Source organism: Narcine bancroftii, chromosome 3, assembly GCF_036971445.1.
Source record: "Narcine bancroftii isolate sNarBan1 chromosome 3, sNarBan1.hap1, whole genome shotgun sequence".
Classification (NCBI taxonomy): domain Eukaryota; kingdom Metazoa; phylum Chordata; class Chondrichthyes; order Torpediniformes; family Narcinidae; genus Narcine; species Narcine bancroftii.
Genome location: NC_091471.1, coordinates 29049087 through 29069182, shown reverse-complemented (window position 1 = coordinate 29069182; position 20096 = coordinate 29049087). Strand labels below are relative to the sequence as shown.

At 41.6% G+C, this 20096-nt stretch overlaps 1 protein-coding gene across 4 annotated transcripts in view; it reads left to right on the top strand.

Annotated features, from left to right (window-relative positions):
- rnf212 (ring finger protein 212) overlaps positions 1–20096 on the top strand; it is a 166484-nt gene that overhangs the window by 32583 nt on the left and 113805 nt on the right. For all 4 annotated transcript variants that reach the window (XM_069923680.1, XM_069923678.1, XM_069923681.1 and 1 more), the window contains one exon: positions 766–822. In XM_069923680.1, coding sequence (XP_069779781.1) covers positions 766–822 — 57 coding nt within the window. The remainder of the gene's footprint in view (positions 1–765; positions 823–20096) is intronic.

Genomic DNA, 20096 nt, shown 5'->3' with positions numbered 1-20096 from the left:
TCTGCCATTGACCGTGTAGGAGGACAGACTTTGGTGTTCCAAGACAAAACCTAAAGCTGGGGAGGGATGTGTTTGGCAATGCTATAGTGGCTAGGCTGCCTATGACGAAGTGGTCCACAGCAGTCTTCAAGTTGACATGACAATTGGTAACTTTATTGTCAGTGCACCCCTGTATGAAATCCACATAGAATTGATCTAAACGACTGGGGTGAAATTATGTTTTTATTTAAATCATGAATCACTAAGTATGGCAGTTTATTTATTGTCGTTGACAATTTGAACAACCGTTATGACTAAGTAAAATGGTTTAATCCCATTTTTTTTCCTCAGAAATTTATATTGTGGCAACCAGGAATCAGAACAAATTGGCAGCTGAGTTGCCTCTTTAACTTTGCAAATTGGATTTGACACCAGAGGAAGCCTTGCAGTAAACTGTCCCCCTTTTAAGAGTCTGCATTCTTTTTGTTAAGACATGCAGTTAATACTTTGATAGTAAATACTCATGATAATTATGCAGATATTGATCGACAACCCTACTTGAGAGCCTTCATCACAGCAAAGATTTTTAAAAATGGGTATTTGAAAAGATGTGGTCACCATGGAAAATCTGGAATGACCACAGCAGAAATTTGATAGATGTGTGAAGTTGGTTGTTTATTGCTTTTTTTTGTTGTTAACACAGTAGGACTGATGAAAGTGAAATTGTGGTAAAGAACAACTGCATGCATTAAAAGTTGCATAAAGGATTGTGTATTTACTTTTCAGTGAACTTGCAGAAAATAAGAGCTCTATTACAAAGCTAGAAAGCACTTTTCCACAAAGGTAAGATCTATCAGCTGGAATGAAAGCAGATGATTTTCTGGGAGGGATTGGTATATCCACATGTAACATTCTTCTACCCAACTGTGATTCCTGATATCTAATATTATTTTAATTTGGATACAAATGAACTTTTATTTTTGTGATTGTTGCTAGCATAGCCAGAATTTATTACCCATTTTTAATTCCACATGAAGTGGGGATGCTGAGCTGCAGTGACCAAGTGCTCCAAATGGAAAGATTTCTTGTATTTTGACTCAGTTACAGAAATTTCTAAGAAGAACAGTATTCAATGTGGAGATGGTAGAGATTTTATTCATCCATCCAGATGGTACCCAGATGTTGGTTTGGAAAGCCTTGTCAACGAAGCCTTGGTGAATTCTGTATTTCATTTTATAGACAGTGTACATTTTGAACACGATAAGCTGAAGAGTTCAGAATGGTGGATAGGATGAAAACCCATTGAGGGTTGTTTTAAACTAAGGGGATTGAGTCTTGTTAAATCTTGCTGTATCTGCAACCATCCCAATAAGTAGAGCATATTTGTCTATTTCCTGACTTGTACCTTATAAATCATGGAAATGCTTTGGATCTTTGGAAAATTAAGTTGATTGTGATATTGAGGAGCACATAAGTCACCAGAGTTTGGAGCGGTGCAAAAATAACAGGGTTGTTGTCATGGGAGGTTTCAATTTCCCTAATGTTGATTGCCACCACCTTACTGCAAGAGGGATAGCTGGCGTAGAATTTATTAGTTGTGTTGAAGAAGGATTCCTGATGCATTATGTGGATCAGCTGTCTGGAGGAGAAGCCATGCTGGATCTAGTACTGGGTAATGAACCTGGTCAGCTGACACTTCTCTCAGTAGAAGAGCATTTTGGGAAATTGACCTTTCGCAGGGTCAAGGATAGGAGCTGACAAAATGATAGTGTTTATTTGGGGAAGGCTAATTTTGATGGGATTAGGCAGGAACTGGGGAAAGTAAAGTGGGGAAAAGCACAGAACAAAATCTGGCAGATGTTTAGAGACCAGTGCAGTGGGGTTCTGGAGAGGTTTGTCCCACTGAGACAGGGAGAAGATTGTTGACAAATGAGGTGAGACAGCTAGTGAAGAGAAAGAAGGAGGCACTCATAAGATTTAGGAAGTAAGAGTCTGCAAGGGCTCATAAATGTTATATGGTAGCCAGCAAAGAATTTAAGAGGACAGGAGAGAAGGCCTTGGCATATCGGATTAAGGAAAATCCTAAGGCATTCTTTGGATACATGAAGAATATTAGGATGAAATGTGCCTGGAGGCATGGAAGATTGTAAATCAATACATTACAAGAGAGATGGACCTTGGTCAGTGTGAGGTCAGAACAGGCTTGTGTGTTTGAGCATGTGTAAATTAAAAATGAGCTAGTGCTGGATCTTCTTAAAATCATTAGGATTGATTAGTCTCGGGAACTGGATGAGAATATACTCAATGTTACAATAGGAAGTGAGGGATGAGATTGCTGATTCAAACAGGCATCAATCGTACTGGTGCACAAGAAGCGTGCAGTGACCTGCATTAATGTTCATTGACTAGTACCACTGGAATCCCCCCAGAGGTCTGGAAGGCTGGCGGCAAAACTCTGCATGCCAAACTGCATGAGTTTTTCATGCTCTGCTAGGACCAGGGAAAGCTGCCTCAGGACCTTCGTGATGCCACCATCATCACCCTATACAAAAACAAAAAAATCAGACTGCTCAAACTACGGGGGAATCACGCTGCTCTCCATTGCAGGCAAAATCTTCGCTAGGATTCTCCTAAATAGACTAGTGTCGCCGAAAATGTCCTCCCAGAATCACAGTGTGGCTTTCACGCAAACAGAGGAACTACTGACATGGTCTTTGCCCTCAGAGAGCTCGAAGAAAAGTGCAGAGAACAAAACAAAGGACTCTACATCACCTTTGTTGACCTCACCAAAGCCTTTGACACCGTGAGCAGGTGGTTGTTTTTCCAGACTCTTTTGTGTAGTCTTCCAAAGGCGCTATTTGCCTTGGCAAGTCTGTTGTCTATCTCATTGTCGATCCTTGCATCAGATGAAATGGTGCAGCCAAGGTAGGTAAACTGGTTGACCGTTTTGAGTTCTGTGTGCCCGATGGAGATGTGGGGAGGCTGGTAGTCATGGTGGGGAGCTGGCTGATGGAGGACCTCAGTTTTCTTCAGGCTGACGTCCAGGCCAAATATTTTCGCAGTTTCCGCAAAACAGGACATTATGCGCTGGAGAGCTGGCTCTGAATGGGCAACTAAAGCGGCATCATCTGCAAAGAGTAGTTCACGGACAAGTTGCTCTTGTGTCTTGGTGTGAGCTTGCAGGCACCTCAGATTGAAGAGACTGCCATCCGTGCAGTACCGGATGTAAACAGCATCTTCATTGTTGAGGACTTTCATGGCTTGTTTCAGCATCATGCTGAAGAAGATAGTAAAGAGGGTTGGTGCGAGGACACAGCCTTGCTTCATGCCGTTGTCAATGGAGAAGGGTTCGGAGAGCTCATTGCTGTATCTGACCTGACCTTGTTGGTTTTCGTGCAGTTGGATAACCATGTTGAGGAACTTGGGGGGACATCCGATGAGCTCTAGTATTTGCCAAAGCCCTTTTATAAAGAAAGGTGATGAGTTACCATAGAGGAGAGGCTGAATGGTACACCAACCATGATCATTTTTCCCACTATTGCATCAGCCATACATATACATTTACTATAGGTATGCAATTGCATCTTATGAGATTTGGCTTACTTGGTCAGTGGTGATAGCATAGAATAATTCCAGCAGCAATAGAAATTCACCAAGATAGTGTCACTTTAAAAACTATATATTTATTAATAATTACTAATAAAATTACATCTTACTTAAATCTACCCAAACTATGTGCGCGCGTGTGCGCATGTGTTCGTGTGTGGAATACCCAAACCATAACAGCTGAGGCACATTTCTGGAAAGCCATTCCCAAAGTTCAGTCTTAGAAATCTTGTGTTGAAACTCAGACTTTTAAACTGATGCTCAGAAGTAATTACGAAGCAGGAAAGATGGACTGAGTGAATGGCCTGCTGAAAACTCATGAATCCTTGACAATTTGCTTCCAGAGAAATGTCCTCTCATTAAAAAAATTATGGGAGGCACAATCTTGTCATAACTCCCCATTTCCTTGTGTAGGGGAAAAAACATGTGACTTCCACGATGCTTCCAAACCCAGGCACAGGTCAATTGAAATGACCTAAACAATGATCATGATCTCATGCAGAAATTTACCTGCTTTCTTTACCCAGATATGGGTCAATCAAAATGACCATTATGGTGATTCAATAATTTCCCTGAGAAGGAAACTTAGAAAATCTCCAATTTACAGAGTCATTCCACCTCAGTTTTTATCAGATGGGTGGCTGATCAATACTGAAATACTGTTTCCTTAAGTGTCCCAATCACATGACTCATAATCACATGGCTCTACTTTCACTATTTGTTTTTTTCTGAATAACCAATAGTTCTTGGTTCTTAGTTGAGAGCATCAACTTTGTTTATAGTTTGGACCTGATAGTGCCATACAGTCTGTAAATGTTGTGAAAACTGTGAATGGTCGTAGAATGCACCAACCACCAAATTGCCTCTCACTTATAATACATCTCCCAACAAAGAAAAAATTGAGCCTTAAAAGCAAAATTTCAACTTCAACCTACATTTATTATTGTTACATGATATAATATGGACAAATATATATTTTTTTTAGCAACATTGCAAATTTAACAGCTTGAAAGACAATCAGAAATTACATTATCCTTGCCTTTATTATGAGTTATTAAATTATATTCCTGCAGAATTAAACTCCAATTTAACAATTGTCTATTTTTGTTTCTCATTTTACTCAAGAACACTAAGGGATTATGGTCCCTGAGCTGAGCAGGTTTAAACATGGAAATGCTGCAAAATCAGTACAAGGGACAATAATTCTTTCTCTACGGTAGAATACTTCTTGATGTTCATTGAATTTCTTGCAGAAGTAAGCCACTGGATGGTCAATATCATCATAACCATTCTTTTGTAATATCATCTACTGCTAAAGAAAATGGCTTCTCAAAGTCAGGTGACAAGCACAGGCTAGTGACATAAAATATTTTTAATTTTATCAAATGCTTCCTGACAAAGTTCGATCTAAACACTTTTTTCATCCTTCTTCAGAAGGTTAGTCAAAGGAAGGGCGACATCAGCAAAATGTTTACAGAACTTCCCATAATACCCTACCATTTCCAAAAACCTTCTTATAGCTTTCTTAGCCAAGGAAACAGGAAACTCAGAAATTGCATGAACAGGCACTAACTTGCCTTAACCAACAACACATCCAAGATTTGACAGTTGCATGGTCAAATCACTTTGGCTAAATTAACAGTAAGGTTGGCTTTTGAAAATGAAGGCGTTGCTGGATTCGCTGCTATAGCAGCACTGTCACTGGTCCGGACACACAAGGGAGCGAGGAGCAGAGATACAGTGCTTCCGTGGGATCCAACCACCCAGTCAAATGTCGTTAGTTCTGTACAGGCTTTGAACAGCCCGTTAAAGGAGCACACGGTAGTCTCATTTAAAATACAACGACTGCAGGATCTGCGCCCATGATGGCGGAACCTATGATCGGCAGTAGCCAAAAGGGGTTGCAAACTCCAAGGGAGTGGAAGACTCTTCGCACAAGGACCAGAAAATAGAGAGACCATTTCCCTGTCTGAGAAGGAGAAGCAGAGGAGATGACCCACGTCAGTGGACCATTGAGGGGGTTATGCATCTGAAAGATCCACTTGTGCAGCAGGCTGCTGGCAGCTCGAGGCAAGGAACCCATGGAGGTTGGGGGCTGCTGGAGACTGCTGTTGGGAGACTTGTGTTGGGCTACGGACTGGTGAAGGGTTCTTGACCATGTCGGAGGTTCAGATCTAGATCTTGGGTTGCCAATGGTTTGGACTGGACTCTGTGTGGCTGTGGATGCTGCAAAAGCACTGGAGGTGAATCTACGGACGCTCGGTGACTCAGGGGGAACTTTCTTTTGCTTTTCTTTCTCTGACTGTAAGAGGTGCTTTTGGTGATTTCTGCCAATGGCAAATCTGTCTGCCTTATAGCAAGAAAAAAGCAATTTCATGTAATATGACGCTGTTTATTTTAATGACAATATATTGAATCTTGAACGTTTGTCAATTTCTCTAACTCGGAGATATGTGCGTCCCAGATGTCATTCCCCTTAACTAAATCATTAATGTGAGAATTTGTATGCTTTAAACCTTGAATCATGGAATTTATCATTCTTTGGAATGTCCCTTGAGTATTTTTCATTCCAAATCATAGAACATTGTATTCATATAACCCTGATGAGGATACAAATGCGGAAATTTCCATATCCCTGTCTGTTAAGGGAACACACCAGTAACCTTTTAATAAATCCATCTTCGTAATAAACTTAGCCTTTCCAACCTTGTCCACACAATCTGGTAAAGGGTGTTCCTTGCTAAAAGTCAAGTTCTCACAATAAGGTTTTAACATTTTGACATGGCAATTCTGCATTTTGCGCCTCCGATCAGGTGTTATAACTACATAGTTGACTTTGTTCACCTTTGGGTCTATCTAATTTAGTCCTGAAAATTTTGCCCTAAGGGGATTTGTTGGGAACAGGATTAACATTATATCCCCTGGGTTTAAAATTTCTTACCCTTGCCTTTTTATCATACCAGACCTTCATTTTGCTTTGAGCTGTTTTCAAATTCTCTTGAGTTAATTTCTGTAAATGATCTTTAAACTTTAAAATTACCCAATAGTATTTTTTTCATATGTCTACTAGTCAGACATTTTGTTCAATCCAAGCTTTCTGATTTTCCACGGATTTCTGAAGCAAACTTCCTTGATTCACTTTTTGACTTTCAATTTTCCCATAGAGGCTCAACATCAGTTATTTATTGTGATTTGATAGATTTGAGAACAGTTTCTCTACTTAAGATCAAGACTGACTGGGAGAATGATTTGGATATGTGACTTACAGATGAGGATTGGAACATTGTTCTAAATTTGGTTAACGAATCCTCATTTTATGTGCGGCATTGTTTGTTGCAATTCAAGGTGGTACATAGAGTACATATTTCAAAAGTTACCTAGTCTGATATTGATCCATTATGTGATAAATGCAAAGCTTTTGAGGGGGTTTCATATGTTTTGGTCTTGCCCTAGTTTAGAAAACAGAAGTGTGTGAGCTATGCCTACCCATGATGGAGGTGCAAGGTCAGACTTGGCGGCAAGAGGCACCAGGAGATTGCAGTGATGCTATTATCACTAAAGGTGGGGAGCTGTGGCCAACTGGTGCCAACTCCCCCCCCCCCCCACCCCACACTCACCCAGGAAATGCCAAGGCTGGCCGTCAATTGTAATAACAACGGCCGGTCACAAGACAGTCTCCTCTATCTGTGGGATTGGTGTTTTCTCATTGACACAGGAGCAGAGATCATTGTATTGTGTCCCCCCTGGCCCAGATACATATTCTAGAAAGAAGCAACCAACAACAGTAGCAACAGAACATATGGGATAAGGACAATACCACTCAATTTCAGCTCTTCCCGATTCAGATGGTCTTTTACAAATGTCACTGTTTCAGCTGCTGCTGGGCTCCAACTTTGTACAAGCACACTGCCTCCTAGTGGATCTAAAAGGTCACCGTCTGGTTAATTCCAAGACGTTTGAATCACTCACTTTACGGCCTGCCTCATTACCTGGGCTACACCTCTCTCCATGACTCTTGGAGAATGAGTACACCAAAATCCTGGCAAGCTTTCCGAGTATCGTCACTGCTCTGTTCACGGAGGCCCAGCCCAAGCATGTAGTATATGACCATATCCCAATGAATGGATGGCCTCTTCATGTATGAGTGTGCAGGCTCCCTCCAGACAAACTGCAGTTGACTGAGGAGGAATTTAGGAGAATGGAGTAAATGGGCATAGTTCATAACTCCGATAGCCCATGGGCATCCCCACTTCATATATTTCCCAAAGCATGTAGTGGCTGGAGGCCTTGTGGGGACTGTTGTCGCCTTAACGAGATTACCATGGCAAATTGATGCCCAGTTCCCTACAAGTAGGACTTTACAGTGAACCTATATGGTGCTAAAATCCTTTCCAAGATCGACCTGGTATGTAGTTACCATCAAATCCCAGTTCATCCGGACTACATTCCAAAAAAACCTTCATTACCTCATCCTCCGTATGCCATTCAATTTGAAGAACGCAGCCCAGTTTTTTTTTAAACGACTCTTGGACACGGTGGGACGTGGACTTTGTGTTTATATATTTGAATGACATCCTCATCACTAGCTGGTCCCATCAGGAACACTAAGCCCATCTTCGTCAGCTCTCTCAGCAGCTCGATGAGCATGGCTTAGCAATTAATCTTGCCAAATGCCAGTTTAGCCTAATGTCCATTGACTTCCTTGGTCATCACATTGTTCAACACAGGGCAGTCCTACTAAGGTTGAGGCTATCCATAAGTTCCACAAACCATTCTGCCATTAGGGGGCTGCAGGAGTTTGTTGGCATGATAAATTTCTACCATCGTTTTGTTCAGGCCGCCACCATAATATGCAGGTGCTTTTCACGCTCTTGTCTGGACAACCTAAAGAGCTGAAATATGATGGAGGCCATGGCTGCATTTAAAACATAGAAGATAGAAGCAGGAGTAGGTCATTCGACCCTTCGAGCCTGCTCCGCCATTCAACGAGATCATGGCTGATCTTAAAGTTCAGTACCCCGTCCCCGCCTTCTCTCTGTAACCTTTAACACCCTGAAACTGAAGAAATAGATCTAATTCCCTCTTAAATATATTTAATGAACCTGCCTCTACTGCCCTCTGTGGCAATGAATTCCACAGATTCACCACCCTCTGGGTCAAGGAATTCCTCCTCATCTCGGTCCTAAATGGTTTGCCTATTATTCTCAAACCATGGCCCCGGGTTCTGGATTTTCCCATCATTGGAAACGTCCCATCTGCATCCATTCTGTCCAGTCCTGCCAGAATTTAATATGTCTCTATGAGATCCCCTCTCAATCTTCTAAACTCCAGGGAGTACAATCCCAATTTGCGCAATCTTTCCTCATAAGTCATTCCTGCCATTCCAGGTATCAGCCTGGTGAATCGCCTCTGCACTCCCTCCATTGGAAGAACATCCTTCCTTAGGTAAGGTGACCAAAACTGCACACAATACTCCAGGTGGGGTCTCACCAAGGCCCTGTACAGCTGCAGTAACGTATCCTTGTTCCTATACTCAAACCCTCTTGATATGAAGGCCAGCATACCATTTGTCTTTTTAACCGCCTGCTGTACCTGCATGTTCGCCTTCAGAGACTGGTGTACAAGTACCCCTAGGTCTCTCTGCACTTCCCCATCTCTTAATCTATTGCCATTCAAATAGTAATCTGCCCTCTGGTTTGTATTACCAAAGTGGATAACCTCACATTTATCCACATTGTAGTGCATTTGCCATGTATCTTCCCAGTCCCTCAATTTATCCAAATCACATTGGACCTTCCTGACCCCCTCTTCCGTGCACACAACCCCTCCTACCTTAGTGTCATCTGCAAATTTGGAGATATTACATCCAATCCCCTTATCCAGATCATTAATGTAAATTGTGAACAGCTGGGGTCCCAGTACAGATCCCTGTGGCACCCCATTGGTCACCGCCTGCCACTCAGAAAATGAGCCATTTATCCCAACTCTCTGTCTTCTACCTACCAGTCAGTTCTCAATCCACATCAATACTTTGCCCCCAATCCCATGAGCCTTGATTTTGAAAGCCAGTCATTTATGCGGGACCTTATCGAAGGCCTTTTGGAAGTCCAGGTGCACCACATCCACTGGCTCTCCCCCATTTATTTTACCTGTCGAAGTAACACTGGCAAAAGCAACTATGCTGGTGCACCCATGGATTAACATGCTCATGGCTCTCACAGTCGATGCATCAAGGACAGCAGTAGGTAGTCAATGGCACCTGGAAACCCTTGGCCTTTTTCAGTCATCACCTGAGGCAGCCTGAACAAAAGTACAGCACTTTTGACAGTGAACTTCATGCTTTCTACCTTGCCATACAATATTTTAATTACTCTCTGAAGGACAGAGTGTTCACGTTTTTTTCAGACCACAGGCCTCTCACGTTCACTTTTGCCAAAGCTTTGGATCCATGGTCAGCGAACAGTAAAGACATTTCTCGTATATCTCTGAGTTCACAATTTGTATACGGCACATTGTGGTAGAGACAGTCTGGTTGCTGACCTGTTATCTCGCACAACCATTGTACTAGTCTAATCTCCGGTTCTAGGAATAGGCTATATGGCTTTGGCAGCACCTCAGCAGGAAGATGATGAAATGCTCGCATACTGCTCTGCCATCTTGGGCCTGAAATTAGAGGACGTGAAGTTTGGATTAGAAAATTTTGCACTGCTTTGTGTTGAGTCCACTGGACAACCGAGGCAGAACATCCCTACTACCTGGCCACGTCGAGTATTCAACACCATACGTTGTTTGGCTCACTCTTCTATTCACACAACAAGGGTCATGGCAGACAAATTCATGTAGCACTGATTGTGCAAGCAAGTTGGCATTTGGGCAAAGACCTCCAAAGTTCAGCGCCACATCAAGGTTCCTCTGCAGACTTTTGCCCTGACGCAGAAGTGGTTCAATCGTATCCACGTCAACATTGTCAGGCCGTTACTCACCTTTTTACTGTGGTGGTTAGGTTTATGAAATGGCCAAAGGTTGTTCTGCTCTCAGATAACTCCACTACAGCTTGAGCGTGAGCCTTCATCGCTCATTGGATAGCCCATTTCGGTTTACCTATGAACATATCCTATGACAGAGGGGCACAGTTTACATCTGGGCCTGCAATCGCACAGTTACTGGGGGTGCAGCTGCACCGTAGTATGGCCTATCATTCGCAGTCTAATGGTATAGTGGAGCATTTTCATTGACACATAAAGATCGCCCTCATGGCATGCCTCAAGGGTCCAGACTGGATGGATGAATTACCCTGGATATTGTTAGTTATACGTACCATGCCAAAATAAGATCTGGCTACTTCCTCGGCCGAATTGGTGTATGGAGCCCCCCTAATAGTCCCAGGTGATTTTAGCCTGTGGGCAGCAGGAGTCTCCCACTTCTTTACTGACATGCCTGAGATAAAATGTGGGTGCACTGGCACTGGTCCCGTCCACCCGGCATGGACTTCTGACTTCCTACGTTCTGGTCAAGCTTAAGGATGCCAGTATGTTTTCCTTCAAAGGGATGCGCACAGGACACCATTGCCACAGCCATAAGATGGCTCTTTTGAGGTGCTGCGGAATGATCCCACAACATTTGTTCTAGACATGGGTGACAAACAAAACTGTTTCTGTGGATTACCTTAAGCCAGAACATTTGGACCTGGAGCAACTGGTACAGGTAGCATGCAGTATACAGGGGGAGAGGGCCTCCGCGGGCCCATTCTAGCTGTATTAGTGAGACTGCGGTGTCATCTCTGACCTCTGGTTCTGGGGAGCGGTCATTTGATGAACCATGCCACTCCATTATCAAACCAGCATCTGTAGTTGCAGGCCTCCACATGATTGGGAGTTTCGGAGTCTTGGGGGGGGCGGGGGGTGGGAGTGCAAAGGACTCTGGGGAGGTTCACAACTTGTGGGGTCAGGTGATGGTGAAAGTGTGCCAACTGTAGTTATTTAAACTGCAAAGGTTCTGTTAAAGATTTCTTTTGGTTCAGCTCATGTTCGACTCATGTTGAGCTTTGTTCACTGCACCACTTGCTACAATCTAACAAATTCAATGGTATATCTGCCTTACCCCATTGTTCCTTAAACAGAACTAAAAGTTCTCTAACTTGGTGTCCAAACACCATCTTAAAAAGCCTAAATATTCTTGCACAGACTCTCTCACTGCAAATAAAAGCAAATGGGCACCTTCATCCCAGTCCTTCTCATTCTCAAAACAGTAGGTCCTCGTCAAGATTGGGAGGGTCGAATGGAACCTCTCCAAGGCCCCAAGATTCTGGATGATGTGATCTGGTTTGCTCCCAATTTATAAACTATTTGCTGAAACAGCCCCACAATGAAATTACTGTACTTCCCTGGTCTGATTGGATCTGTTTAGCAAACTAAATAAAGTGAAAAAAATTTATGAGCTTTTGACACAGTTTTAGCTTTAATATTTTTAAGTGATTCTGTTTCTGGAAACCTGGAGGCTGTACACATGACAGTTAACAAATACTGAATCCCAGCCTTGGACTTGGGCAATGGGCCAACACAGTCCACAATAACTTTTGAAAATGGTCAATCAGAAACAGGAAAGGGTTGTAAAGGAGCCACTGGTGAACCCTGATTGGGTTTACTCACAACTTGACAAATGTGACATGTCTCACAAAAAGTCACAACATATTTTCTTAAACTAGGACAATAGAATTGTTTCATAATCTAAAACATAGTTTTTCTTACACCAAGATGACCATCCAAGGGTGTGCTATGGGCCAAGGCTTTGGGAACTACAACCTGGTAAACAACTGCCCATTTCTCACTGGCAGGATATCAGGTAGTCTCTTCTTCCTCATCAACATACCGTCCATGAAATAATATCCAACTGGCACTTTTTTAATTGTACCATCAGAAAGAGCCTCATTTCTCACTTTAGTAAGATAGGAATCTCTGTTCTGCCCCACTCTTAACTCTTTTTGGGGTAACAACAAATATTTACTCTCAGGTTTAACACCAGAACTGAAAAAAAGAAGGATGTAATGTCTTTGGCAGGTCATTTCAACCTGAGTGTTGTTTTGCGTTATTATGGATTCCAGTCCCTTTGAAATCAGTCTGCTCAGCACCGTCTTCACTGGCAAGCTTTTTAGCTATATCTCGTGTCACTGCACAGCCTGGATATATATCAGAATCTGTCTTTGTCTCATCAAAGATCGACTTAGCTGTCAACCACACCACAAGGACAATTTTACCCTCTGCATGGTCATTTTCTAATAAAAAAACTCCCTCAATTGGTAAACTTGATCAAATTCCTATTGTAACAGGACTATCAACTAATTCTGATTTCACCATTATCCTGTGCAGAGGTATGGACTCTGGATTATCACCACTACCGCCCCCCCTCCTAAAGTCCTTGACAAATTTATTTCATCTGTGGCAATCTCATCTCCAAACTCCAAAACTCTATCCATCTCGACTGACTGGGTGGCCCCAGTATCTTGAAGGATTTTCACTGTCACTAGTGGTGACCCTTCCTTTAGAAAAACCAAAACCTCTGACACAAAATATTTGAATTTATCCCTAATGTTACCAGCAGGTCTGGTTTTCAATTCTTTGAAGCTGGCGCTTCCTCCTTTTCTCTTTTTCCTCAGCACAGAGCAGTTTGCTATCATGTGATCAGTTTTCACACAATAGTGGCAAAGGGGACCCGAAAGTTTTTTTCTTCTTTTCCCTCCCTTCTTTACCCCTAGCACTACTTCCGATTTATTTTCTAACTTACTAGGATAGTCCATATTACCCTTTTTGAAGGTTCTACTTGGTTCAAATTTAACCTTGTAGGTTAAAGCATACTTATCTGCTAATTTAGCACATTCCTGCCAAGTTTCTACTGCCTTTTCATCAAAATATGCTTGTATTCCATTAGGAATGCACCTTTTAATTTCCTCAACTAACACCAGCTCTTTCAGTTTGTGATAGTCACCATTTATATCTTTTGATGTGCATCATTGATCAAAGCACAAATCTTTGTCACATGCAAAATCCATATAAGATTGGTTCACTGATTCTCTCAAATTCCTGAATTTTTGCCCATAAGCTTCTGGAACCAATTCATAAGCCTTAAGCATGGCTTGCCTTACAGTCTCATAATCTGCAGCTTGTGTGAATGTAAGGGCAGAGTCAGCCTGCTGACCCTTCTCTTCATTAATGCTTTGTAACATGAGGGACCAGTGGTCTTTTAGCCACTTTAAGCTCTCAGCAAATTTCTCAAAGTGCTGGAAGTATTTATCAATCTCAGCCTCTCAAATGGTGGAACTAACCTAACCTCCCTGTGGTCACAAGCCTCTCACTAGGACCAGAAGGTGGAGCTCCTTCTTAACTTTTCTCTTTCTTAAACTATCTGCTTCTTTGCTTCCTCTGCCTCACTGCCTTTGCTTCTCTGCTTTATCCTTTTCAAATCTGTTTTTTTTTCAACTCAAACTTCCTTTGAAAAATATAGATTTGAATAAGCAGAGAAGCAAACTCAAATCGTTTTTGTTCGCTCTCAAACTTTGCTTCCTCCGCCTCAAATCTATTTTTTCTCGCTCAATCTGTTCCAACTTTATCTGCTGCTCAAGGGATTTACTCTCGGGAAACTGTTCTAATTCCTCCTCTCCAAACTTGCTATTTAGTGTTCGACAATAAATCTCTCGATCTCTGTCTCTTTCATCAACAGTTTTACACACCCAAGTTCCAACTTTTTGGCGATAGCCCCCAACTCATTCCTTTTCACCCTCTGCCAACCTGCAGAGGTTGGCAATCCCAAAGACAATCGGGATATTAATCCCGATGGATTAAGATCCATTGCTGTTAATTTCCAAACACAAGCCTTTTAATTGGCTTTCAAAAAAAGCATTTAACCAATCAAATTAAAAATCAGTCGATCAATAAACTCCAATTTTGGTTAGATCCCAGATGATCCCCCAATTTGTTACGCGGCAGATCTGCAGCAATCAAAATTCACTAAGACATTGTCATTTTTAAAACAATATATTTATTAATAATTACTAACACTATAACATCTTACTTAAAACTATGCACAAATATACCTGTGTGTGTGTGTGTGTGTGTTGTCAGGTCTGCTTTGTTCGAGAATGAGTGAGTCAGACACCAGACTGAGTCGAAATCAAGGTTCTTTATTACCGGATTGTAACACTTGCAACTAACAGTGTTAGTTGGAGAAGGCGCATTCTAACGATATCAGCAAGTGGTGTTTTTTTTATACCCCAGGACACGCACTTAGTAAATTATCATACCATGACATTGTCCAATGAATAAGCTGTTGCTACCCTTCTCTGTTAGTCTGCTGCACATCATTCTTGTTATTGCCACACTTATCTTGAGCGTACAAGGTCACACCTGCATCCCGTTACTCCTTAGTACTGGGTGACTCCTTCTTTGGTCCCAACTCACGATGTTTTTTCCTTACAGTGTGTGTGTGTGTGTGGAATACCCAAGCCATTAGAGCTTAGGCACAATTTTCAAAGTTCAATCTTAAAAATTCTGTGTTGAACTCAGACTTTTAAACTGATGCTCAGAGGTAATTATGAAGGAGGTGAGAGGGACTGAGTGACTGGACTGCCGAAAACTCATAAATCATTGCTGATTTTCTTCCTTTCATATGAACGGTTGGCGCAAACTCCCCTTTTCCTTGCATAGGGGAAATAAAATGTGTGTTTTCACGATGCTTCCAAAACCCAGGCACGGGTCAGCATTTCACAGAGTAATTCCACCTGTTTATCAGATGGCTGGCTGATCAAAATTAAAATACTGTTTCTTTAAGTGTCCCAATCACATCACTCATAGTCTAACGTCTCTTCTCACCATTTGTTTTTCCTGAATAAACAGCCATTGTCCTTGGTTCTTAGTTGAGGGAACATTAACTTTGATCTGATGGTGCCATGCAGTCTGTAAATGTTGTGAAAACTGTGAATGGTTGCAGCCTGCATCAACCCCCAAAGTGTCAAATAAAACAGGAGCCTGTAATACCTTGATGAGGCTACCAATTGAATCTTATTTTAATTCTTAAGTTTTCTCTTTGGATCATTAATACATCACTAGTTATGGAAGAATTGTTTAGCTGTGCAATTCCTGATAAAAGACTGCATGTTCAGATGACTGCTCCATGTAGATGATTGGTCTATAGTTAGAAGGGTTTGGGAGATTTATAATCTTGTTTAAAAATAGGATATTCTGTAGGAGGTTTAACAGATTAATACATGGCAAGCAAGCAAAATTTGATGATATTATTGAGTGCAGTCTATGAGGTGAAATATTTCCCTTGGACAAGAAAGATGCATGTAAGTATAATCCTGGGCTCATCTGGGGGTGCTTCAACTTCCATTAATGTTTTCCACAAAAAGTGAAAGATCAGGTTGAAACTGTACCCATAAAAGTACATTCACAGCTATGGACCATACAAGAGAGATAGAGTTTTGAATAATTGAACATGTTCTATTGTGTTATTTTTTCTCTTGGTGGCCAACTGAGTAACATGATAGTTTGTGACTAAAGACTATGGAACAATTTCTAAGTGGGAATTAGGCAGTTAAAGTTACAAATATCACACTTGAACTAATTCTTCTTAGCCTAGTAAAAGGGAGGCTAGGTTTCATGCTGCCTTTCTCTTCTTTGTCTCTGTCACCTTTTCTTCCGCAACTATTTCTGCTCCTGTTCTTTAACTTATTGCCAGATAGGTTGTACCAAGAACCAATCTTTTATGATGACATGGCAGCTCACTGTGAATCCTAAGGTCATTATTCCATCAGACAGTGTTCCTTATCAGAAGTCCATGCAGCTGAATGATTGCCAAAAGTATCCTGGTAACCAGGCAATCACATTTATTATGGCACTCTTTATATGCATGCTCAATATGGACTGTGCAGTATGTGTGATTCTGTCTTCCACACACCAACCTGATTTACTGCACCAAAGCCTACTCTTTGCAACACTGAGATTGATATTGGTTATATAGCTAGATCCAATGTGGAAGGAGCCAAATACATAAACATCTGTTGTTGCAACTACTTTCCCACCTCTGAGCATTCCTTGACCTGCTCTGAGGATGGAGTTGAAACTGCTATACTTGGCAAATTTCTATAAAGATTGACTTTGTGAATTGACATAGCATCGATTGGTGGTAAAAATTCATTTGGATGACTTTCTCTGAATATAATCTTATAAATAGCTCTTCCCCTTCCTTCACTCCTCCCTCTTTCAATACAGAGTCCTGTCCAATGCAGCCTGAGGGTACTCTACCTAAAGGTTATACTCATTTACTGCACTAATTGTCTGGGACAATTTAGTTTTAGTGATGTCTTTGACTTCAGCAGAAACAATTGTGAAGATCACAAATGTGTAATAATGTAGCAACAGTTAGAGGAAGTAAAAAGCAATTAACCTGTACTTAATACAACAGTGCCCTTCCTGCCACCTGATATGTGTTTAGTTGTTTGAGTTGAGCTAAACTAACTTCAAATCACAGATTCAGATTTATTGTCAGAGTATGGTATATATTGGTACATGACATCACATACAACCCTAAGATTCTTTTATTTGGGGGCAAGGCAGAAATACCACTTACTGGTATTGCAAAAAAAAAACAACTGTTACATAATGTAGATCATGTGAACAAACGAATGTAAGCAAATTGCAATATAGAGGAGAGAAAAAAGAGGAATAAAGTGCCAAAGGAAGATGTACATGAGTTTAAATGAATCTCTGATTGAGTTTATTGTTGAGAAGTCTGATGGTGGAGGGGTAGCATCTGATCCTGGACCTAGTGGTGTGAGTCTTGTGGCACATCTTTCCTGATGAGAAGCAATCATCCACTAACACTCTCTGGCTTCTCCCATCCATCTATTGTCAAATCCAGTTCACTAATTCAGCTTCTGAACCTTTGTGACTAATTTTCCATCTGGGACCTTGTCAAAAGCCTTACTAAAGTTCATGTAGACAACGTCCACTGTCTTTTGTATCTCCATAAAAAAAAATGTAGTCCTTTCAGACACATAGTGCAAATGTAAGATCAGCAGGGTCGGTGTCATGGTGGGGAGGGGGGTGGGTGCCATTCATGGGCCATGCCTCCCCAACAGAGCTGCGTGGTGTGGATCTCCAACAGCAGCTTTCCCTGTAGATGTTCTTGATGGTGTGGAAGGTATTACCTGTTATGCCCTGGGTTGTGTCCAGTATTTTTTGCAGGGGTTTCTGCTCAGGGGTATTGGTGTCCCCATACCAGACTGTGATGCAGCTGGTCTGCACACTTTCCACCACATCTGTAGAAATTTGCCAGAGTTTCTGATGTCATACCAACTCCTGAGGAAGTAGATGCAGCTTATCACATGGCTTTCTTCACGATGCCATTAATGTGTTGTGTCCAGGAATGAGCCTCTGAGATAGGATTCCTGAGAACTTAAATTTGTTCACTTTCTCCACCTCTGATACCTCAATGATCACTGTTGCCAGTTGACATTATATTTTACTTGCCTTCTGAGGAAGAAGAAGGAAATCAAAGAGATATAAAAAATAGTCTTCAATCTTGACTGCTGGCAATGTCTGTCTGTTGGCACAGTAAATTCAAAGGAAAACTTGCTGACTCTGGGAATTTAAATTGGGGAGATAGCTGGGTCTTGATCAAAATGGTTGATTCTAATAGAATGCTCAGGTGATCCAATATTACTGGGAGGAGGAAAAAAGAAAAGCAATTTCAGTAAATTAAATGTACGTGATATTTCAGCGGTAAATAATGATTTTGATGTAGATAATTGTGCAAAACAAGTCAGATGATATCATAAGTTCTCAATTCCCAGCAGGTACAATGTTGAACTGTACTCAAAATGTCCCCTTTGGAAAGATTGAACTATTGAACATTGTAGCACAGAATCAGACCCCTTCGGTCCTTCTAGTTTGTACCGAACCATTTTATTATTGCCTTGTCCCACTGACCTGCACACAGTCCATAGCCCTCCATTCCTCTCCCATCCATGTGCGTGTCAAATTCTTCTTAAATGTTAAAATTGAGCCTGCCTTTAATACTAAGTTAGAAGTTAACATGGAGCTTGGTCACATTTCTGAAAAGTGAGAATTGCGCCATAGCTGCTTTCAATTTAGCTAACAATTTTGCTGGTTATCCTTGACTCAAAAACCAGAATGAATCACATGCACCTGTATTTATGTTTCAAGCCCCTAATTATTGTGCTGATGTTTGACTAAATTTCACACTGGTTATCAAAGTTGACATCAGAACAAATCTAATTGAGGGGCATTAGGGTAACCACATTGGGATGGGGGGAGGCACTGACTGGGGGGGGTGTGTGGTGGCGATAGTGTCAGAACAGGGTAGGGTTGAGGAGGGTGGTGGTAGCAATGTCGGATGGGGATTGTGGTAATACCAGCAACAGACTGGTGAGGGGGGATGCTCAATAACTAATTTGGGGAGAGATGGCCCATGAATGGCACCCCCCCCCCCCCCCACCATGACACCGACCCTGCTGGTCTTACGTTTGCACTATGTGTCTGAAAGGTCTACATTCCTTTATATAAAAGACAGTGGATGTTGTCTACATGGACTTTAGTAAGGCTTTTGACAAGGTCCCAGATAGAAAATTAGTCACAAAGGTTCAGAAGCTGAATTAGTGAACTGGATTTGACAATAGCTGGATGGGAAAAGCCAGAGAATGTTAGTAGATGACTGCTTCTCTGACTGGAGGCCTGTGATTAGTCGTGTGCCTCAGAGATCTGTGCTGGGACCATTGTTGTTTGTCATCTACAGTATATCGATGATCTGGATGATAATGTGGTAAATTGGATCAGCAAATTTGCAGATGACACTAAAATTGGAAGTGTTGTGAACAGAGAAGAAGGTTTCAAAGATTACAGATGGATCTGGATCAGCTCTGGAAAAAATGGGCTGAAAAATGGCAGATGGAATTTAATGCAAACATGTGTGAGGTGTTACATTTTGGAAGGACAAACCAAGAAAGGACATAGATGGTAAATGGTAGGGCACTGAGGAGTGCAGTAGAACAGAGTAACCTGAGAATACAGATACAGAATTCCCTGAAAGTGGTGTCACAGGTGGATAGGGTTGTAAAGAGAGCTTTTGGCACATTGGCCTTCATAGTATTGAATATAGGAGTTGGGATGTTATGTTAAAGTTGTATAAGACATTGGTGAGCCCACACATGTGCAGTTTTAGTCACCTAACTACAGGATAGATAGCAATAAAATAGAAAGAGTGCAGAGAAAATTTTCTATGATGTTGCTCAGACTTCAGGAACTGAGTTACAGGGAAAGGTTAAACAGGTTAGGACTTTATTCCCTGGAACATAGAAGAATGAGGAGAGATTTGATAGAGATGTTTAAAATTATGAGGGGGTAGGACAGAGTAAATGTAGTTAGGCTTTTTCCACTGAGGGTAGGTGAGATACAAACCAGAGGGCATGGGTTATGAGTTAAAGGGGAAAAGTTTAGGGG